At 35.9% G+C, this 23398-nt stretch overlaps 1 protein-coding gene across 4 annotated transcripts in view; it reads left to right on the top strand.

Annotated features, from left to right (window-relative positions):
- Nucleotides 1-23398, top strand: part of abca1.S (ATP binding cassette subfamily A member 1 S homeolog) — a 69706-nt gene that overhangs the window by 35891 nt on the left and 10417 nt on the right. Inside the window, exons 9-43 of one of the 4 annotated variants that reach the window (XM_018243759.2) lie at nucleotides 292-544; nucleotides 1752-1891; nucleotides 2924-3040; nucleotides 4763-4960; nucleotides 5751-5956; nucleotides 6580-6756; nucleotides 7306-7528; nucleotides 7727-7948; nucleotides 8107-8311; nucleotides 8487-8600; nucleotides 9445-9616; nucleotides 10423-10554; nucleotides 11370-11509; nucleotides 11724-11861; nucleotides 12398-12618; nucleotides 13899-14039; nucleotides 14712-14784; nucleotides 15125-15327; nucleotides 15803-15851; nucleotides 16178-16291; nucleotides 16438-16586; nucleotides 17034-17158; nucleotides 17571-17669; nucleotides 18066-18255; nucleotides 18541-18635; nucleotides 19169-19201; nucleotides 19553-19658; nucleotides 20008-20082; nucleotides 20382-20551; nucleotides 20823-21000; nucleotides 21317-21432; nucleotides 21900-22044; nucleotides 22199-22322; nucleotides 22405-22534; nucleotides 22982-23099. In XM_018243759.2, coding sequence (XP_018099248.1) covers nucleotides 292-544; nucleotides 1752-1891; nucleotides 2924-3040; nucleotides 4763-4960; nucleotides 5751-5956; nucleotides 6580-6756; nucleotides 7306-7528; nucleotides 7727-7948; nucleotides 8107-8311; nucleotides 8487-8600; nucleotides 9445-9616; nucleotides 10423-10554; nucleotides 11370-11509; nucleotides 11724-11861; nucleotides 12398-12618; nucleotides 13899-14039; nucleotides 14712-14784; nucleotides 15125-15327; nucleotides 15803-15851; nucleotides 16178-16291; nucleotides 16438-16586; nucleotides 17034-17158; nucleotides 17571-17669; nucleotides 18066-18255; nucleotides 18541-18635; nucleotides 19169-19201; nucleotides 19553-19658; nucleotides 20008-20082; nucleotides 20382-20551; nucleotides 20823-21000; nucleotides 21317-21432; nucleotides 21900-22044; nucleotides 22199-22322; nucleotides 22405-22534; nucleotides 22982-23099 — 5091 coding nt within the window. Of the gene's footprint in view, nucleotides 1-291; nucleotides 545-1751; nucleotides 1892-2923; nucleotides 3041-4762; nucleotides 4961-5750; nucleotides 5957-6579; nucleotides 6757-7305; nucleotides 7529-7726; nucleotides 7949-8106; nucleotides 8312-8486; nucleotides 8601-9444; nucleotides 9617-10422; nucleotides 10555-11369; nucleotides 11510-11723; nucleotides 11862-12397; nucleotides 12619-13898; nucleotides 14040-14711; nucleotides 14785-15115; nucleotides 15328-15802; nucleotides 15852-16177; nucleotides 16292-16437; nucleotides 16587-17033; nucleotides 17159-17570; nucleotides 17670-18065; nucleotides 18256-18540; nucleotides 18636-19168; nucleotides 19202-19552; nucleotides 19659-20007; nucleotides 20083-20381; nucleotides 20552-20822; nucleotides 21001-21316; nucleotides 21433-21899; nucleotides 22045-22198; nucleotides 22323-22404; nucleotides 22535-22981; nucleotides 23100-23398 lie in introns of all 4 variants that reach the window. The other 3 variants (XM_018243758.2, XM_018243762.2, XM_018243761.2) reach the window with 3 other exon arrangements.

Raw genomic sequence — 23398 nt, 5'->3', positions numbered from 1 at the left:
TTTTTGAATTCGAAAATGCACTTAGAATTCACTTCGACCCTTAGTAAATGTGCCCCTATGCATCTTGTTATATCTGACCTATGATTTTTACCCATCCTGTTAATTATTGGAAATTTTAATCATAAGCAAAATCTATGCTTTTACAGTATATGTATATATAGTTTTTGGAGGAGTATCTAGATTTCACCCCCCCCCCCATTCATATACTCACCAGGGAAGGGAACAAATATGTATTGAATTTAAAGCAGGAGTGGTCCACGTACATTTTTATATTTACTTTCTTATTATTAGGTCATGACCATGAACAGCTGGGCAGAAATGAGACAAGAGGTGATGTTCCTAACCAGTGGCAATGCCACAGCTTCACCAAGCAGCTTATACCAAGCAGTCTCACGTATTGTGTGTGGCCACCCTGAAGGAGGAGGACTAAAGATTAAGTCTCTCAACTGGTATGAAGATAATAACTACAAGGCACTGTTTGGTGGAGGAGAAGGAGATAATAGCACTGAAGAAGACTCTCAAGTTGCTTATGACAACTCAACAAGTATGTTAATACCTTTCGTGTTTTTATACATTTGTGTGTCTGTAACAACATAGTCTGTAAAGGTTGTCTGTTGTAAGACTAAGGGGGTTATTTATTAAAGTTCGATTTTTTTCTGGTCGGACTTTTAAAGGGGAAAACCACAATTTTTTCGTAGAATAAAAAAAATAGAGATTTATTAAACTCCAATAATGTTAAAAGTCTGAATAAAAAAGTAATCCAACTCAGACCTGCCGAGTTCATGTGGAAGTAAATGGCAGATGTCCCATTGATATCCTGATCTGTGCTGGGTTTCGTTCAATAACCCGAAGATTTTGCAGTTTCTGGCGTCAAATCTGAAAAAACTCACAGGTTTCAAGTTTTAAATCCGAAAAAGTTGAATTTTTTTGCGACAAACCAAAAATATTTGTACAATTCGTATTTTGTCACGATTTTATCTATTTTTTTCCCAAACAAGACATTTTTGGGAAAATGTACTGATAAATAGTGGGGGGAATTCAGTGTGGATTTGATCAGTTGTTTTCAGAAAATAGGGAGAATGTTTCGGATTTTGATAAATAACCCCCTAAAAGTTTGTTATATAGAATACAATCAATCTGTCTTGGAAATATTATCGTGTGTAATAAAGATTGTACAACAGATTGTCAATGCCTAGTTGGGAACAAATCCTGATCATCATCCTTTTGCACTGTCATTTTATCTTTATCATCTATAAACAGACAGATATTTGGGGTAATTTAAAGGTTGCAGGGCAGGGAGCAAAATGTAAAAAAATGGGCTAAAATAGCCATTTTTTTTTTTGAACATTTGCAACTTTTCTGAATTGCCTCAGGTTTCTGCGCTCCTGCAAGTGCTATAGCTCTACGTATTCAGATACTGTTCTTTGCTGAATATCAGGTCCGGACTCAGAATTAAAATAGGCCCTGTCATTTCAGGTACACAGAGGCCCAATCAGCCCACACAAAGGCCCAAACAGCCCCCACCAGCCCACTAAATAGTGACTTTCTATGGCACCTTATAGCAGCCCCTCTGGCATTTGCCAGAACCCACAGATTGCCAGTCCGGGCCTGCTGAATATAATGTATTGAGCTGTCTTTATGAAAATATTAGGCAGCTGTTACCTAAGAACAACACAAACATTGCTTGAAAAATGAAAGAACATGTTTTAATGTTTTGTTACATCAAGTAAATATGCTGCTCTTCCTTCCAGCTCCATATTGCAATGACCTGATGCAGAACCTTGAAGCCAGCCCACTCTACAGGATGATTTGGAGAGCACTAAAGCCTTTGCTGGTTGGCAAAATCCTTTATACTCCCAGCACTCCAGCCACACAAATGCTAATGTCTGAGGTAGGCCCCTTCCTTTAACAATAAGAGGCTCTGTTTTCAACGGTCTTGCTGAGTTCATCTCCTGTGCATTTATGCCTCCCAACTGGACTTTGTGAACTGACAGCTTTCCAGATGAGACTTTTTCTGTGATATCATACTTAGTTATATTATACACTAGAAGAAAATGAATTTACAGATTTTCAGAAGTGACAGGGCTTTCATTGTGTTACACCCAGAATAAATTTTTGATTAATACTGTCTTTTTATGTGCTAGAACATTTTGTTTTGTATCCTAACTGAGCATGCTGTGCATGTGACCAAGGTGATTTCATTTCCTGGTAAATGGCACATGGTTAAACATTTCAGACAATACTGCCAATATTTATATCCTGTAATGTGACTTATGTTTACCATTCATGCAAACGTGTATGAGCTCTCCCATATAGTACAAATATTTTTTTAACCTACTGCAGAAAAAAATTATGGCTAGAATATTGCTTGTTATTGCACATGTAATCTTCAAATATTAACACAGCTATAAAAAATCATTAAAGACCATGGCACATGCGTTACTGCTAAACTGCTGCAAAATGCATCAAGAATGCCCTCCAATCCATTTATTGCTGTCTAGGGAATCAAATGAAAGTTCCAGCATAGATGATTCTTGCCTGAACATGTACTTGTGCATGGTTTGAGTAGTTTATGAAATTCATTTATGCTGACAGTTTCAAGTGGCTCCATAGGTAGCAACAGGAGGTAATTTGCGATATATTTATGGTATTTTGAAAAAAAAATTGTCCTAGCCTTACAAATATGTCTTGGCTTCAGCTAAGGCAATATAGGCATCCACATTAATATGTCTAACCATACACACACACTGAGATGTCTTGTACTGATCACATATACTATGTACAGAGGAAGTAAATGGATGGTAAGTTCTACTTAGGAGAGAGAACTCTTGAGTTGTTTTGATGGTATCAGAGCTATTTTAGTTAATGATGTCACTAAAAACTAAAACGTAATGTGAGCATTCTCACCCTCAATACATGACAGGTCAACAAAACGTTCCAAGAGTTAAGTGTTTTCCGCGATCTTGGAGCAATGTGGGAAGAAGTTCGGCCTCAGATCAAGAACTTTATGGAAAGCAGCCAGGAGGTGGACCTTATCAGGGTGAGTTGTGATAACTTGTTGTCTATCATGGCTGTTTTTAATGACTGACTGATCGGACTAAAACCAGACATATATTTTTAGTAGCTGGCTGTTGAAAAAAAAAGATTCTAAATGACTTGAAGAGGTCTGTTTTTTCTTCCGCACTAAGAACAGCCAAGATAAATACAGTAGTTTATAGTTTGACACCTAGTTGTGCAATTGAGCTTAAGAATACTGTAGTGTGTTTTCTACAGAGCTACAATGCAGAAGACCAAGCTTCACTATAACAACGGGAACAGCTCAGAGGCTGTGTGAGGTTTTTAAACTTTAAAGTGATAAATGATAACCTATTATACTTACAGGAACAGTAACACCAAAAAATAAAGGTATTTAAAAGGAATGGCAATATAATAAGGTTGCCCTGCATTGTTAATACTGGTGAGTTTGCTTTAGAAACACAACTATAGTTTATATAAACATGATGCAGTGTAGCCATGGGGGCAGCCATTCTAGCACAGGATACACAGTAGATAACATATAAGTTCAGAAGAATACCATTGTTTACTACAGAGCTTTTCTGTTATCTGCTGTGTATCCTTTGCCTTTTCCATTTTCAGCTTTGAATGGCTGCCACCATGGCTAAACAACAGCTTGTTTATATAAACTATTGTAGAGTTCCTGAAGCAAATACACCAGTTTTACCAGTACAGAGCAACACTATATTATATTGTCATTCTTTAACAACACTTTCGTTTTTTGGTGTTAATGTTCCATAACAAATCAATATTACTACCAAATCCCTTATTTAACATAGTACAGGCCTACCTGAAGTTTTCCATGTTTTTTCAGTCTCCACAGGAAAATAATTCAGCTTTATAACTACAGTATATCAAATTATATTATAAGACATATGTAGAAATGTGGTTAAAAGTAATAATACAATTTCATCCAAAAATATAAACCAGTCTTGTGAGAGTGTCTGAACCACTTTGAAAGACACTATTTTAAATAAAAAATTACAGTAAAACCACTATTGTGTGATTTGCAGTGACAAAGCATGCTCTTTCATTTTGTATTCAGTAAATTGTCAGTGAAGGAATGGGATATCCATACATTCATCATGTTCATGAAATATGCTGTACAGACAGAGGTCACCTTTTGAGCATCTGTCATATTAAGCTGTGCTTCACCATAAACAATGTCCCTTATAAATCAAATAATTTATATTGTCTCAGCGACCTAAGATTAATCTAGTCATTACTATGGCTTTATTTCATGAATATATGAATAGTAGCCGTAAAAAAATTGATTATTGTGTATGTTTTATGCCACACATGAAACATTTACCAGGGGAAACCAATATTAAAGACACACATTTTAGACTTTTAAATTTTGTAGGAGAATAACTGCCAGTGCAACACATTCCACACACAGATGAGAGATAATATTCAGGCATTTGTTTGTGTGATTGGCACCCCAACAGATCAACTAATTAGTTTATACCATATGTTTTTTTCAGAAATAGCTAATATAATAAAACATAGCCTTCTTTATTCATATTTAATAGACCTATGAATAATGCACTGTGTTTATAGTGAATTATTAAAAATGTGAATTATTGTCATTTGCTGATTCATTCATTACAGATTAAAATCGAAAAACAAATGATGGTTATTATTTAATTTGCACTTCTGTGAAGAGCCGTTAACATATTAAGTCTTTGAATGTCCATATATTCTGTAGACCCTCTTGACCAACAAAGGAAGTAAAACATTCTTGGACCGACAGCTCAACTCAACAGGCTGGACAACTGAGAACATATCTAGGTTTCTTGCCAAAGAAACAGCAAATATGAAGGCTGAAGGTGTGCTGTCCTATTCTTGGAGAGAAGCTCTGAATGAGACTGACCGAGTTGTCCTAACTTTGTCACGCTTTATGGAGGTTTGTACAGAATAAAAACATTTTTATCTGCATACCTGAGACTGCTCATTTACCTAGTACTTACCTGAAATGTAATGCATGGAGCTAGTTCTAAGCAAAAAAAGCTAATAATAAATGAATCTATCTAAAGTTAGTATTGGCAAATATTGGAAATATTTGTGAAAAATATATAGACTTATAAATGACCACTTCTCACAATAATGAATTAGTGAATATATTCAGGACTTTAGCACACAAATAATTGCCTGGAAAAGCTCTTGCACGCTTTTTCATATCACTCTGATAAACATTATCAGATAAACATTATCCTTATGAAGCTGAAGTACATTTATTTATTATAATATATTTATTTATATACAAGTCTGTGCTTTACAGTTTGTCACTTGCAGAAATAAAAAAAAATATTGTCCCGATAAATTCAAAACAGATGTATGAACTGTGTGTTTATTATAATGCATGTGCAAGTCATGGTAGTAAAATTTTTACCATATGTTGATGGAATGTAGACCGCTAACATCTCTAAAGGGATACTGGGATCTAAAGTACAACTGATGCCACAATTATGTGATCCCTAAATGAATTGAATAAATGTGTTTTTGTGGCAAATCTTTAGCTCTTGTTCCACAACATCAGCCTCAAACTGCCACCAACAGCATGGTGACTTTTCTTCATCTACCACTATTTATTGTATATGCCACAATATAATGTACATGAAGGTACTAAAATAGATTAATAGATCGCCAAAATGCAGCCATTTGTAAATAATATATATATATATATATATTTCCAGTGTGTCAACTTGGACAAGTTGGAACCTGTGGCTACTGAAGAGATGCTCATTGATAAGTCAACGGAACTTCTCAGTGAGAGGAAATTCTGGGCTGGAATTGTGTTTATGGATTTGCCAGCAGAAGAAACAGAACTCCCACATCATGTAAAATATAAGATCAGAATGGATATAGATAATGTGGAGAGAACCAACAAGATTAAGGATGGGTGAGTAGAATATATCTTGTTGAAATTTTAATGGAACTCACAGTTCACATGATCAATGCTGCACTTAATCAGCTAGAAAGCAGTGGTGTATAACCAAGGTAAGGGAACTACAGGCAAGGAGGGAACAACTTTTGAGCAGCCGAGTTGCACTATGGAACAACTGAACCACTATTAAACTGCTTATCTTAGTTCCTTTTCAAAGATTTTATAGCAGATGAAGAGTTCGTGCTAACAGGTGCCCTTGCCATCACCTGAGAACATATGCCATATCCCTATCTATATGAAAACAAGGCTTTTATTGATGGGTTGCGTATTTATGATTTCCACCCTGGGTGTCCTCAGCTGTTGGTGGATTAGAACTTCCTGCATCCTCCAAATATTTTGTGGGTTTTTTGCTGTTGTTTGGAAAATGATGGTAATTGCTGGGGCTCACTCCATAGTTTGTGTAAACTTAGTCACCTTTCCAGTTCTGACAGTAAGTTTTGACTTATATGAAAATCTCCAAAAAACAGATAGTTTGTGCTGTTTTTGCTGTTTTACATTTCTCATACTCTTATGTAATCATGATTAGAACATAGCTGGAAAATAACTAAAAAATACTGTGTATTTATATTTCTTTCAAGGTACTGGGATCCTGGTCCTCGTGCTGACCCATTTGAAGACATGCGGTACATCTGGGGAGGATTTTCTTACCTTCAAGATGTTGTTGAACAGGCTATAATCAGGGTACAGACTGGGGTAGAGAAGAGGACTGGTATCTATGTTCAGCAGATGCCATACCCTTGTTATGTAGATGACATGTGAGTACTTTGGGATCCCATAATGAAGAGGTGCCTAACCTAACCACAAAAATAGTAACAAATGGCACACTCACTTCAATGCTTCTGCTTCAATTCAAATCGTGTTCTTTTTATTTCGGTGAGATCAATAAGCAAACGTTTCGGGGTCAAGCCCCTTCATCAAGTGCTACCACTTGATGAAGGGGCTTGACCCCGAAACGTTTGCTTATTGATCTCACCGAAATAAAAAGAACACGATTTGAATTGAAGCAGAAGCATTGAAGTGAGTGTGCCATTTGTTACTATTTTTGTGGATATGTGATAAAAGCTCTTTAATTGCAGCAGAGCTAACATTTGAGCACCTCTTTATTTTTCTACACAAAAGAAAGATAAAAGTTTAGCGGAAGAAAAAATTGACATTTTGTGCCTAACCTAACCCCCCAAAGGGGGCAGCCTAAAGGGCCATTAAGGTGTGGTGTGGTAGGAGAGCTGCCCTGTAACACAATTCTGAATGTGCACTTAAAATGACAAATATAATCTAATAACATACTTACTGTGTTTTGATTTTAGATTCTTAAGGGTTATGAGCCGATCAATGCCATTATTTATGACCTTAGCATGGATATATTCTGTCGCTGTTATCATCAAAGGCATTGTCTATGAAAAAGAGGCCCGTCTGAAAGAGACCATGAGGATTATGGGGTTGGACAATGGCATCCTGTGGCTGAGTTGGTTTATCACCAGTCTGATCCCGCTTCTTATGAGTGCAGCACTCTTGGTGTTGATTCTAAAGGTAACAATATAAATCTTTGGGTATCGTCATGTTTCATACTTTTATGGCTGTGTGTGTAATTAATATATTGACATAACAATGACTATAAAGTATATATGTTCATTGGTAGATGGCATAGCATGGATTAGAAATATATTGATATTTTGGCCAACATTCTGGATTGATTAATGGACTGATATCTTGCTTTTCCTTTCTCAGACAGGAAACCTTCTTCCTTACAGTGATCCCAGTGTAGTGTTTGTTTTCTTGTCTGTCTTTGCGGTTGTGACAATATCTCAGTGCTTCCTGATCAGCACAATATTCTCCAGAGCCAATTTGGCAGCAGCCTGTGGTGGAATTATATATTTCACACTATACCTTCCCTATGTGCTCTGTGTTGCTTGGCAAGACTATGTTGGCTTCACACTAAAGATTTTTGCTGTAAGTATTTTGATTTTTTTTATATAGCGTTCAACTCTTCCAACTATCCTGACTCCTGTTTATCGCCATGTGTGCATCACTTCATGCTAGTCTTAGTTTTATCAGTTCTGACTAAGAACTGATACACTTGTATTTAAATGTATATATTTTTCTTACAGAGTTTTCTGTCTCCAGTTGCCTTTGGGTTTGGTTGTGAGGTCTTTGCACTTTTGGAAGAGCAAGGTGTTGGCGTGCAATGGGATAACCTTTTAGAAAGTCCATTAGAGGAAAATGGGTATAACATCACTACATCAGGCTTCATGATGCTCTTTGACACTCTTTTGTATGGAATTATGACCTGGTACATTGAAGCAGTCTTTCCAGGTATGATATATTCAGGTTTAAATCAGATAGATCACATTTACATAATATGTTACTATATTTAATAAACAATGACTATTTTGCAAAGTTTCGCTTTTCTAAAATAAAATGGCTACCAGTTTAATATATTTTCATACTGTTATTATTAAATATACTTATTTTTGGTTTACTTGTTCAGGTCAGTATGGCATTCCCAGGCCATGGTACTTTCCATTCACAAAATCCTACTGGTGTGGTGAGGAATCCAAAGAATACAATCAACCATGTGCAGTTCAAAAAGGATCATCTGAAGGTATGTGTCAGAGCATGTCATTACATTCCGATTTTATTTGAGAGAGAGAGAGAGTTTTATGATCTGAAAAAGATATTTCTGCAATATTGTCATATCTTGGGCAATACAACTATATAGGGCATTGATTTATATTTCTGCTTGATAATGGCTTGACATAACGTTTCATCACTCATTTGAGTGACTTCTTCAGTTCAACTTTTGCAGTTTATCCACTTGGATGAGTGTTGAAAACTCTAAATGTTCAGTTGCCTTTGACTTAATTCTTCTAGGTACTGTATATCATGACCTGGATAAATAAGAATATTCATAGAGACATGTAATGATGTATTACCAGTGTCGAACTGGGATACCAAGGGCCCTCCAGAAAACCTTACACTGTAGGCCCACTTTCTAAACTATTATTCCTCCTCTCTCAACCTCTTTATTCTCCTAGTCTTTTATGTCTACTTACTATATTCTTCCATTATTACACTTTTTTCCATAAAGAAATAGCATAAAATATGCTAAATGGTTAGAAGCAAAAGTTTTTCTGTTATCCCAGTAGGCCAGTCCGACAGTGTATACTACACCAAATCCTGTTGGGGCCACAGCATGTTCTCATGGGGCTCACCGCAGTAAAAAAAGATTTCTTAGCAATAGCCACTGAAACATTGTGCAGATATGCCATTTAAGACAGTTCCTGCCTTTTGACCCTCCACTATCTTCTTCCAACTCATCCAATACAACACATAAAAAAATGATTTGCAAAAGGGGAATAAAGTATTTTATCATATTTAAGTTACAATCATTATTATCTGCCAGACACATTTTGTTTTTATAAATACCTTCTGTCATTTTATTCCAGTCTGCATGGAAGAAGAACCTAGTCACCTGCCGCTTGGGGTTTCTATTCAGAAGCTAGTGAAGATTTACCGTAATGGCAGAAAAGTGGCTGTAGATGGACTCACACTGAATTTCTATGAAGGGCAAATCACTTCCTTTCTGGGACACAACGGTGCTGGGAAAACTACTACAATGTAAGCACAAATTAATATTTAATATTGTGGCATCCTACATGAAATCATGAATTGCATGTTATAACAGTAAAATTAGAAATAAAAAATCAGGTTATTGAAGCCAGTGAAGGAAACACCTTTGTTCTTCTGGATCATATTGCAGATATAAAAGCTTATTGATAAACTGCAACAGAGAGTAAGTAAACGTAATACATTATTTGTAAATAGGGCTTATTTATCAATTCATTTTCCTAGGTTAGTAAAGCATGAGAGAATATTTGTTGAATATTTGCATTTTAGCTTTTATATGAACAGGATGATTTTGATAGCAAAGGCATGAAGAATTGTAATAACTAAGATTATTATGTGATGCCCAAGGTGGTGGTTGTCTGTGGAGTCTTTTGCAATATGTTGAAGGGCAATATGTAAGGAAAGGATATTCTGGTTGAATTAATCCATAATATAAGAAATATTGCTTATAATGTAAGAAATATTGCTTATAAATATTGTTGCTTTTTACTTTAAGTACCCTAAAAAGCAGTGCTAGATGTTTTTTCATTGCAGTCCCAAATGAATGGAGACTAGTTATTTCTTAATTACTGTGGGTGCCTAAATGCTTTCCAGTCATTTTTTCAACTACTTGTTCAAGAGCTTATGGGTTAAATCTGATACGAACTTTAAAGTATAATAATACTTTTCTACATGAGCATAGCTTTAAGAAAACATATCGGTTGTGAAAATGTTTTTTATGATACATGTTCTATTATCTTCTGTAATACAAAAATATTCTCAAAATGTACAATGAATGCCTTTTGGATTGTTTCCAGGTCCATATTAACTGGCCTTTTCCCACCAACAACTGGCACAGCCTATATTATGAAAAAGGATATCCGAACTGAGCTTAATTCAATCAGGCAGAACCTGGGAGTTTGCCCACAGCATAATGTCCTTTTTGACATGTGAGTTTTGTTTTGTTCAGGTTTTATTTAGCAAGAAAATAATTACACTTCTTGTGTTTCTACACCATAAGTCTCATAATAATTTTTGTTCAGCCTGAAGTTGGTGGATTCTGTGCAAAGGTTCACAGTATGGGCTAGTAGAGACTTTTACCACATATATAAATGTACTATAATAGTGAATACATCTTTATGTAACTTCTGTAGCCTCCATGAAGAGAAGCCTTTCAGTATTCAGAAAATCGAGAACTGTATGCTGCCTCATCTTATAGATGTCTTTAAGACTGCATGAAAAACATGTTGCTAAGTGTATGAGTGAATAAGTAATATCATTAATAAACTAAGTACTGTTCCTAGTAGGATATTGTTCATAGTCCAAGGTCGCCAGAACAAATCAATCTGTTTTTCTGAAAATCTTATATACACATCAGCTGTTTTAGAACCAAGCAGTTATGTCACCCTTCTCTGTGGTTAATTCATAGAGCTAATTATAGTTGCTTTTTTTTGCAATGAGATACAAACTATTGTTCCTGGCAGCCAAGAGACTACATTGCTCCAAGAAATGATCTTATATTCACACATTATGCATTAGCTGGAAAAACTCTTTCTGCAGTCATCTTGAAAAGCCCCTGGTAATATATTATGATCGCAGGGGTCAAATCAATTGTAGTGGTGGGCCTTCGAAGTTTGACTACTAGACTAAGTATTGTTTTTGCTATTTTTGGCTGGAGTTGGAAATTTAAGTGTGAGTGTGTGTGTGTGTGTATGTATGTAGCAGTTCTGTTTCCTCAGCTGTACCTCATACCATATTCCCTTAGGCTCACTGTTGAGGAGCACATCTGGTTTTATGCACGCCTGAAAGGGCTTTCAGAAGAAAAGGTAAAGACAGAGATGGAACAGATGCTAAATGATGTGGGGCTCCCCCATAAAAAGAAGTACAAAACAAGTCAGCTATCAGGTATATATATCCCGAATATTGTCATTTTTGCAAATATATAAAGAATAAAGCACAAGTATTATCTATCTAAATGGTCTTTGGTCCTGACACCACTTATACATTACAAGCTTTTCTCAACATCTTATGATGTTTGATCAATATTAATGCCATTGTTAAATTGCCATTGACTTAAATCGCTTGCCAGGAAACACATATTTTGTGTGTTGTATTACAGGAGGCATGCAGAGAAAACTTTCAGTCGCCTTGGCCTTTGTAGGTGGATCAAAGGTTGTCATTCTGGATGAACCCACAGCTGGAGTTGATCCATATTCCCGCCGGGGCATCTGGGAGCTGCTTATCAAATACAGACAAGGTGGGCAGATGGAGAAGTTTTAGAATGTGTTCTGTTAAGGGAAAGTTGTCACAAAACCATATTAAATATTAAGCCTTATTTTACTTTATAGCCATGCATTAGATTTATTACTTACTGTGGGTGCCTTCAATTAAAGTATTACGTTGGCAATGGTTTTACCAATGATTTTGTTAGTGTTGTGCCTTCATATATTAAATAAGCTTACAATATCTTTTATTAAAATACTTAAGTTTTATTAAATACTTGCAACATCTCTCCAGTGCTGGCTCAAGAACAGTAGCTTTTAAGTGGACATTTATATGTGCTAGAATTAGGTGGGCTAAAGCTGTAGTTTTTTAAGAGCTGTTACAATGATGTCTCATTAGAATGTATAATAATAGTCAATTCATATGTGGGTAAAAAAACTTCAGAGATGCTGCAATATGTTTTAATGAGTGCAGCTCTTTACTGATATGTCAATTCTTTGTTATGTAAATCTTCACCTGATTGTAATTGCCTTTTAACATGAATCCTTTATTGCACTTGTTTCAATTCAGGAAGAACTATTATCCTATCAACCCATCATATGGATGAAGCAGACATCCTCGGAGACAGAATTGCTATTATTTCCCATGGAAAGCTGTGCTGTGTGGGATCCTCCCTTTTCCTGAAAAATCAACTGGGAACCGGATACTACCTTACTTTGGTCAAGAGAGACACAGACTCTTCTCTGAGCTCCTGTAGGAACAGTAGTAGCACTATGTCTTATCTGAAAAAGGTATTTCTATTGACCACTTCTTAAAAATTCAATACTAGAAGAAAGATTAATATGCTTATTTGTGCTAATAAATTACAAAAGGTGAATGCTTATTTGTGCTAATAAATTACAAAAGGTGAATACATGATCTTAATATGTACTTTGCATACATTTCACATATTTAATGCATATTTTACAACATTTTTTTTATATATTATATACGACATGGGATCTGTTATTCAGAAATCCCTTATCAAGAATGCTCCAGAATAGGCAATGACATTTCCCATTGCGTCCTAATTAAAGGGATACTGTCACGGGAAAAAAAATTTTTTTTCAAAATGAATCAGTTAATAGTGCTGCTCCAGCAGAATTCGGCACTGAAATCCATTTCTCAAAAGCGCAAACAGATTTTTTTATATTCAATTTTGCAATCTGACATGGAGCTAGACATATTGTCAATTTTCCAGCTGCCCCAAGTCATGTGACTTGTGCTTTGATAAACTTCAATCACTCTTTACAGCTGTACTGCAAGTTGGAGTGATATCACCCCCCTCCCTTTTCCCCCCCAGCAGCCAAACAAAAGAACAATGGGAAGGTTACCAGATAGCAGCTCCCTAACACATGATAATAGCTGCCTGGTAGATTTAAGAACAACACTCAATAGTAAAAACCCATGTCCCACTGAGACACATTCAGTTACATTGAGAAGGAAAAACAGCAGCCTGCCAGAAAGCATTTCTCGCCTAAAGTGCAGGCACAAGTCACAAGTCACAAGCTGGGAAATTGACAAAATGTCTAGCCCCATGTCAGATTTCAAAATTGAATATAAAAAAATCTGTTTGCGCTTTTGAGATTGTTTTCCAATGACAGGATCCCTTTAAGTCTTTAGTTTAGACTGATTGCTAATTCTTCAGTTTAGACTGATTGCTAATTCTTTTCTATTGTTAGAATAAGACACACATCATGTTTCTTTATAAATATATATAATATGTACACATATAAACATACAGTGGATTTTTTCAGTCATGATTTGCTTTGGTACCTATTGTATTTTGGCAGTTAGCAGTTATATTTCTTTGTATTGTGAAATATACAATATATATTCAATATCTCTAAAAGCCAGATCATCATACTCCAGTTCAGCACACCTAAAAAAGTTTTAGTTCAAATTCTATCATTAAAAGCATGCACAAAAGCATGCACAAATGGACTTTGGCAGTAATAGAATTTGGAGAAGGGTTATCTCCTATAAATAGTCCTTATTCAGCTAATGACGGTACCCCGTCATTTGTGGGCAGGAAAGCAGCAAGCAAACAACTGCTTGCAAACAGCAGCCGAGTCCGATGATGGCAGCACCATCAGCATCTGGGAACACAGGAGCGGTGATTACTAAACATAGCAAACATACTGCGGGCCAGAAGAAAGAAGCCAAAGATAGGGTAATTATTCCTGATCAATTTCCTTTCTATCAATAAACCTAACTATTGATTCTGCCAGATCAGATATGCAATAAATCGAATCACCGCCACTGTTGCCCTTAAGCCTGATGATGTGGCTTCATTTGGGGACAGCTGACATCCCCATGGGGCCTGCAGCTGATTTAGATGCTATAGGCAATAATTTAATGGCTGTTTAACTTGAATTTCTATATCAGTAGCTAACATGTCTGCTTTCATTCCCTATTCTGCACCACCTATTTCACATTGTGGGGTATATTTATAAAGTTTATGAAACTGTGTAACTTTCTTAAGAATTCTTTTTTTTTTTTTTTTTATATATAGCCCTGTTTCTATGCAAGTTCATTCTATACTTATATGGAGTTTGCATAGTGTTATAAAGTGTACATTGTTTTTATAATGTTCTTATAATTTTGTCACAATGCTTCGTTTTACATACTGTATTTACGTCAAAGGGAAATCAACAGTATTTAAAACACTCAATAAATGTGATTTGTCTTATGCCAAGATACACAGTTCTGTTGGCATAAAATTAACTTTACATTTTTATAAATATACCCTTATATGTCTGATAGGCACTTAATTTTTAACTCTGCTTTGGATGTCTAGTGGAATTTTAGATTATTTTGACTATGGTATATGTTTTTCTTTCAGGAAGACAGTGTTTCTCAGAGTAGTTCTGATGCTGGCTTGGGCAGTGACCATGAAAGTGACACAATAACAATAGGTAAATAAAAAAAACGAGATTTACACTAAACAGAGATTGAACAAATAAGTTGTATAAGATGTTCCTCGTGCATCAGTGTGCAACCAGTTACATACTGCCAGACATGCTGAATGTGAGTCAAGACACGCCAAATGTGCGTCAAATGTGAGCTCTGTTTATTATATAAACAGACATTTGATATGAGTGATTGCAGCAGGTTGTTTATGGCTTAGGCCAATCATTGAGCATATAGTAGTAAAGTTTAGTTTATCGTGAATATCAAAAAGCAAAAAATTTCATATACAGTACAATAAGATATTCATGACCGGTTTTCTGCTTTTGTGCTTTGCAGGTCTCACAGATGTATCGGCTATTTCAAATGTTATCAATAAGCACATACCCGAAGCTAAGCTTGTAGAGGACATTGGACATGAGCTGACCTATGTGTTGCCCTATGAAGCAGCCAGAGAAGGAACATTTGTGGAACTTTTTCATGAAATAGATGACCGTCTTTCTGACCTGGGCATTTCCAGCTATGGAATTTCTGACACCACACTAGAAGAGGTAAGTTGGATCAAGGTTACCACTTTCTTCATTGCTTATAGAGTAGGCTCTAAATGATGGGGTTCAGCTTGAAGCTTATTTGGAGTGAATACTTATTGGCATTTGTATACTTCTATAACTATTGCAGGACTGTTGTATCAATGTTGTTACAGAGGTATATAACCATGTTATGAGCAACTTCTGAACCAAAAATGGGACCTGGGCCTGAAAAGAGTGTGCTAATTAAGAACTATGATTATTGACACTCTGGGAATGAATTTACTGTATCAGTGGAGAAAAAATAGACTTTTTGAGTAATGGGAATGTGTTAGTTATATAGGCTGTTGTCTATAGCTACAGATCAGAAATTTGCTTTCATTGTTTCATTTGCTTTTAATCAAATGCACATTTATAAGTCAATACCTGTGGCATTTCTTCTCAAAAATGCCTCTACAATTTATCGATTAATTCCTAACCATAGATATCTGTTTTTCAGATTTTTCTTAAAGTGGCTAATGATACTGGAGTAGATGTAGAAACATCAGGTAATATCAGCTGTCCTATCTCGTGTTCTTGTCCAGTTTTTGTCCATTTTACAAGACAAGGATTTGTAGCCTACAGCATCCCAGCTGTTTTAATCCAAAGCTCCCAAACACAAATAATTTCAAAATTGCAAAGCATTCAAACTGCAAATTGTTTTCTACAATAAAGTAATCATTTTGTTTTAAAGTCACCTACCCATACAAATAGCAAAATCAGTCATTGGTTTAGCCAAGTACAGTGAAGCACTGCAGTGGTGGATGTGGTGGGTTTTTGGTGCATACAAATTGCCATTGATAATGCTTTATCTCTCACACACATATATTTTCAGACGGAATGGTGCCTGCTAGAAGGAAGAGATATGCATTTGGTGACCATCAAAGCTGCCTTAGACCTTTTACTGAAGATGATGCTTTTGACACCAATGATTCTGACATGGATCCAGGTAAGGAATTTCAGAATGCTATGATTCAGTTAAAAACCTCAAATCTCCAATATGGTTAAAAAAGCATGAAATGGGCACATTAAGGAATAAAGAGTTTCATACGCTGACTTGCATTGACCACTGCTAATTGCTGTTTCTGCCCACAGAGTCACGCGAGACAGATTATCTAAGTGTAATTGATGGCAAAGGATCCTACCAGGTACAAAGCTGGAACCTAATGAGGCAACAGTTCACTGCCTTGCTCTGGAAAAGATTACTGTATGCAAAGCGCAGCAGGAAAGGCTTTTTTGCACAGGTAAATGCCATTACATTCATGAATGTCGGCCACTAATGATGCTCAAGGAATATTTTACATAATGACGTGGGTGCATGCTTTACAATATAGTGGTTGTGGAGATTTATTGTTTCAGGTCTAGCTACAAAAACCATTTTTTGTCAGCTGCTGTTTATCTTGATTACTGATTGCAATATTAACCCAAACAGTTCAAATAAAGATCTCTATAATCATTTCTGGTCTTTCATTTTTCAAAGAGTGAGACAAGGGTTGCACTTGAAGCTTTAAACACCTGCTAACTTTATTGATTTATTCATTCATTTTCAGTGATGTAAAGTAAAGGTTGTTTGGATTTATTTGTGGAATTGCATACATGCAGTCTTTTGTTTAATATTATGGTACGGATTCAATATTCATATTTATGATACTGAATCAATCATAGATTGATAATTACTTCTTGCCTCACAGATTGTCCTTCCAGCAGTGTTTGTCCTCATCGCATTGGTGTTCAGTCTTATTGTTCCACCTTTTGGCAAATATCCCAGCCTTGAATTAGAGCCCTGGATGTATGATGAACAATATACGTTTTTCAGGTATTCACTTTGAAAATATATAAATATATATAAATCTGTTTATTGGGATTTTCGGCTTAAAATATTTTTAACATGCACTTCTAAAGCTTCAACATATTCAGCAGCAATGTACAATATATGTATCCTTATACCTAAGCTAAAAGGGGCTTTAAAGAAAAAAAAATCAAATTTTTAGCCACTCCCCTGATTTAAAATACCAGATTTTGCTCCCCTTTTCACTGGAGAAAATATGGACTAAAACACAGGACAAGTGATGCAAAAATAGTTATGATTTATTATCAAAATGAAATCAGTGGAGGCATTTCCCTTCTTCCTGCAAAGTAATGTGAGTTTTTGTGTGCTGATATGAGCATAATGATTCAGTTTGTTGTACATGAAAGCGAGTAATGTTGTCTGCTGTCTTTCCTTGCAGCAATGATGCACCAGATGATCTAGCAACTCAATCGCTCTTAAAAGCTCTGACTGATAAACCAGGCTTTGGAACAGCTTGTATGGACGGATACTCAAATATGTAAGTATTAATACATGTTCAATGTCATTTCTACAAGTGGTATAATGGGTTTGAGACAAGTTTATAAGTACATCTTAGGTCATATTATTGCAGCCAAGGTGCCATCATGCAATATAATCTTTACCTGTGGTTTAGCTATGACCTCTGAATATTATTCCTACCTCTTTAAGTGTAAATAAATACAAATGACCAAAACCTTATCCTGCATCAAGTATTCATAGTCTCCTCAGGCAAAATGATCCACTGCTGAAATTTGTGTTGCTCTTCTTTAAATCTAGAGCGATCATCAAAATATTTTAGTTTATTTTATATGGTAACGTGGTTTTGGATAACAGATAGTGTTCTGTTGCGCTCTAAATATCTGATATAACAGCCTTTTGGACTTTTATTGTACAGGAAAGTCTCATGCTCGGGTGGAGATGAAGAATGGAGCACTCAATTTGTATCACAGTCAGTCAAAGATCTGTTTCTGAATGGCAACTGGACCATGGAGAATCCATCTCCATCCTGTGAGTGCAGTAGTGATAGACGAAAGAAGATGCTTCCTGTTTGTCCACCAGGGGCAGGAGGTTTACCCCCATTTCAGGTACTTGTCTAGTTCATACTCCAGAATTCTTTGCAGTAAATAAAACACACTCTAACTCTTTTTTTCTTCTTAGTCTTTTTGCACTTAATACCTATAGAAGCAGAGTCATTCTAATTCAAAGAATATTCTTTGCTAGTGTCAGTGTGTGTAACAAACAGAATTCAGGCTCTCTATTTGCTGTCCATTTACAAAAGAACCCATACAGTATATGTACCATCTGCATAGGTTCCTTTGGCACTGGGCTTGTCTAATACTCAAACATCTCTCCTATATTTCTTTTAACAGAGGAGACAAAACACTTCAGATATTTTGCAAAATCTGACAGGACGTAATATATCTGATTATCTTGTAAAAACATACGCACAGATCATTGAAAAGAGGCAAGTATTGCAATGTAAATGATATGCACTAATGTTGGATAGATTTTGAGTTGATTTAGTTACTGTTCCATTTTGTCATTACCAAGAATGCTTATGCATGAGTGAAAAAGGTATTTAGATTCTGGAGGGATGTGCAGATGCAGGCTAATGGATGTTTTGTTTTGTGTTTCAGCTTCAAAAGATAAGAATTTATAGCAGCTGCTAAAAACTAGCCCTTAGCATTTGGCATTTTCTATGTGCCCTCCATTTTTTCACATTTTTCCCCTTAGTTTCTTAGGTCATTGAGTACTGGCTTGACAAGCTAAATGAATGTTATGGGTCTGTATAATTCAGACTGTGTGTGCATGCATGTGATTAGTTGCCAGGCATATGGAGGGCAGGAATCCATTCATTTTATTTAGGAGTCTCCTTGTAATTAATGGCATGATCTATGTGATAATGCCCCGTATCTCACATCTCTTTCTCATCTTACAGTTTAGTGTGTATAGTGTTTGGATAGTGAAATTAATTCCTGTTTTATTCTACCCCTCTAGCTTGAAGAACAAGATTTTGGTTAATGAATTCAGGTAACTTATTTTATTTTAAACATTTATTATTTGACAAAATGTTCCAGCATGTATCAGGGTTAGTTTAGATTCTAGAAGGTAACAAAGAGGTTTCCTTTATGGTAAAACAAATGTGTATATGCCAAGACATTCACACAATTGCTTTAGAGTGTTTACTTGTGAACCCTGACATGGTTCTGGATTCAGCCATTTTTAGTAGGATTCGAATTTGGCCAAATTCAAGAGCCTGTGCATGCGCAGAGGGGGTGTTATTTTACACAGGCAGTACAAAATAACTGACATCAGCGTTCACCAAAATACAAAGACTGTTTATTCATGGTTTACTATATTCTGTCTTTGTTTTTTTCCCAGGTATGGAGGGTTCTCTTTGGGCGCAAGCAGTTCACCAGCATTACCTCCTAATGAAGAAGTTATGGCATCCATTAACCATATAAAGAAACACCTTGAACTAGCACAGGTACACTGTTAAATATGCATGTTCTGTAGCATGAACTCAGCAGTGTATACCATACAGATTTATTGCAGAACCCAATATTCTCCTACCCTACCCTAGTATGCTTAGTTTCAAACCCTGTTATATTTTTAGATAATCCCTGCATGCTGCCTTCAAAGAAATGACCACTAATATAAGCAGAAAAATGTTCCAAGAATCCTACCAATTCTAACCAATTATTTCAGTCCATGAACCATAGTATGTGCAACACATCTCCAAAAATATAAGTTGTATTCTTTGATATTATAGGCAGTTGATGGGCTCAAGGGTATGAGCAGTGTGGTAAGAAAATAACTCTTTTTATACCTTTTAGAATGGAGCAGCCAATCGATTTCTTGACAGCTTTGGAGCTTTCATGAAAGGACTGGACACAAAAGATAATGTTAAGGTAATCTTTTGCCATCTTAGCTCTCTGTCTTTCTAAGCTATACACATAATGCCTTTACATTTTCAGTCTACTAGCATATTTAAATGGCTAGCAGAATAAAGAAAATACATTTTTTTTCTTAAATTTTAAATATATAACTTATGCTTTATCGCGGATTGAGGATTTGTGCTGTGAATAATTGTAATCCACAAAAGAGAATTTTGGATTGTTGCTTTATTCATAAAGCCCCATGTTAGGCAGCCACATAGTCCAATTAGAGAAAAATTTCTGTTGCTGTACAGTCCTGTTTTCTGTTTCAGGTGTGGTTCAATAATAAAGGCTGGCATGCAATCGGTGCATTTATTAATGTGATGAACAATGCCATATTACGATCAAAACTGCGGGAGGGAGAGGATCCAGCCTCATATGGCATTACTGCTTTCAACCACCCTCTGAATCTTACCAAGGAGCAGCTTTCTGAAGTTGCACTGTAAGTGGAAATAAATTATGATTTATGTGTTACAATAGTTTACAATTTAACGAGATACACCTCTTAATTTAGTTCCAGTTTTCCCCATAGACTTCAACTGAATTTGTATGTGATAAACGTTATTGTGTGTGTTTAATCTTTAAATCTGGTCCCATATTGACAACTTTGACTTAATACCAACATAGAAAAAGAAAGTTCTGATGTCTGTCTATACAAGCAATGATTTTAACACAGTAAATAAGCCATCTTCTCCTGTGTCATGAATTTTTAGGATGACTACATCGGTTGATGTCTTGGTTTCCATCTGTGTGATATTTGCGATGTCTTTCGTGCCAGCCAGCTTTGTGGTTTTTCTTATCCAGGAGAGAGTCAGCAAGGCAAAGCACATGCAGGTCATCAGTGGAGTAAAACCAGTTATCTATTGGTTGGCCAACTTTGTCTGGGATATGGTAAGTTTTTTCAGTGTTTTACTCAGGCCTAGAGAGATTTTAAAACCACAGAATGTACACATTGATTGCAAAATAAACAGAAAATTAAGTAAATGTGCTTGTGTACATGCCGCATTGTGATAAATATTAAATGGAAGTGGTCCTTTAAATAACTTTCACTATTTGTTTGCTGTGTGCTAGTTTGGCTTTATACTTTCACCCAATGTAATTGTATTATGTCTCTGCTAGGAATTGTACTTATTTTATTCAAACGAATGCTAGAATGCTGAAAACTTTATGCTTTTTTTTTAAACAATATTTTATCCTTTTGTTTCAGTGTAACTACGTGGTCCCAGCTACCCTGGTTATCATAATATTCATCTGTTTCCAGCAGGACTCTTATGTCTCTTCCTCTAACTTACCTGTCTTGGCCCTTCTTCTCCTTCTGTATGGGTAAGTGCTGGCATGTCTTTTAACCACACAGCACATCACTAGAGAAAATAAAACCCAAAGGAATTTTTTGATTTAAAATAAACATATTTCTGGATGCCGTTATTTTATTTTTGAATTTACTTTTTGAAATGCAGTGACATTCAAACGTTTCCATATAGTTGGCAAAATGTGGACCTGATATACTCAAACATATGTTTTGCGATGATTCTATTACATTTGTCATATCAGTGAACTCAGCTATTGAGGCCATAATATGTCTTGGGGGCAGCATCCATGTTGTGGGCCTGTAGTTTAAGAACATTGTTGTAAAATATTGATTTATACCTTATGGATAATGTGCATGGGGTTGTTGGTTCCAGGATAAAACTAAAGTAAAGTCATTCTTAAACAGCATCTTTTAAATGCACAGATATTATTTATCAGAGCTACCACTTTATTCATGTTGTTTCATGTGCATTTCTTTGCAGGTGGTCCATAACCCCTCTCATGTACCCAGCTTCCTTCATTTTCAAGATCCCCAGCACAGCCTATGTAGTATTGACCAGTGTCAATCTTTTCATTGGGATCAATGGCAGTGTGGCCACTTTTGTGCTGGAACTCTTTACCAACAATGTAAGTTTTATCTGAAAAGAGTCTCATTAGAATGCTTTTGATGTGAGAATTATATATTTGCTGTAACAACATTATTACATTAACATGATAAATCCTATGTGAGTATCACAGGGATTTCTGATCAGTAGCTGAAAAGTGCCTTTTGTCTCGTCAGAAACTTAGCAACATAAATGAGATACTGAAGTCTGTGCTCCTGATCTTTCCTCACTTCTGCCTGGGTAGAGGACTTATTGATATGGTGAAAAATCAGGCCATGGCTGATGCTCTTGAAAGATTTGGTGGGTAATGCTATCCTTTTAATCCAACCTGAAGTTCAAATCCCAGCACCTATGATTGACTCTTGCTTTTTATTTGATACAGGAGAGAACCGCTTTGTCTCGCCTATGTCTTGGGATTTGGTTGGGAGGAACTTATTTGCAATGGCTGTGCAGGGTGTTGTGTTTTTTGGTATCACTCTGATGATCCAGTATCGGTTCTTCATAAAACCAAGGTAGGTTTTCTGTAAATTCAATCCGTAAGTCTAATTATATACGAACTCAGCAGTTGTAGCCAACTGTGTTACTTGCATATAATGGAATATTGGATGTTTCAACAAAGGCACAGGTCACTGTAGGCTTTGAATGATATCCCAGCAAAATAAAATGTGCATATGCATGTCTCTGGTCATAAAAATGGAAAGTACCGTGTAATATATGTTTTTTGTTATTGTTCAAGATCGTTTCTGAGATAAAATTACTGAGAATACATCATATTAAAAGAATGAGCTAAATTTCCCTTGAGGGAGGAAATGGTTTAATAACTGATGCACCAGTATGATATTTAAACCATCCCTATATATATATAATTCAGAACAAAACAAAAGGATTATTAGGGCGTACTAGTGATTTGATTACAGAGAAATCATTACATGTGCATTCTCCCCCTCCCCTGTACCTAGGCCAGTAAATGCAAAGCTTCCTCCTGTTGATGATGAGGATGAGGACGTGGCAAGGGAGCGGCAGAGGATAAATGAAGGGGGACGGAACGATATACTGGAACTCAAAGGGCTTACTAAGGTAGAGACATGTTTAGTCCTGTATTACAGTTATGTTCTCTTGTGCTGTCTCAACATCATTGTCTTCAGGCTAATCGCACAGCTGTGAGTTAACCATTTTTTTCTATAGCAGTAGTGAAAGAAACTTCTATATTTCTAATGTATTTGTCATTTAAATTCCAAGTTACATACATTCAACCTAAAGTGACATTAGGGGCTCTTCCCAATGTATTGTAGAGTGTAAGTATCTATTTATCAACTTAAAATATTCTGCTGTTCCCCATGTTTTGAGTTGATAAACTTAGTTTAAAGTGCAATTTC

This window comes from Xenopus laevis, chromosome 1S, assembly GCF_017654675.1.
Source record: "Xenopus laevis strain J_2021 chromosome 1S, Xenopus_laevis_v10.1, whole genome shotgun sequence".
In the NCBI taxonomy this organism is placed as follows: domain Eukaryota; kingdom Metazoa; phylum Chordata; class Amphibia; order Anura; family Pipidae; genus Xenopus; species Xenopus laevis.
Note: the sequence above shows the minus strand (reverse complement) of the source record. Positions and strands in the feature narration are given on the sequence as shown.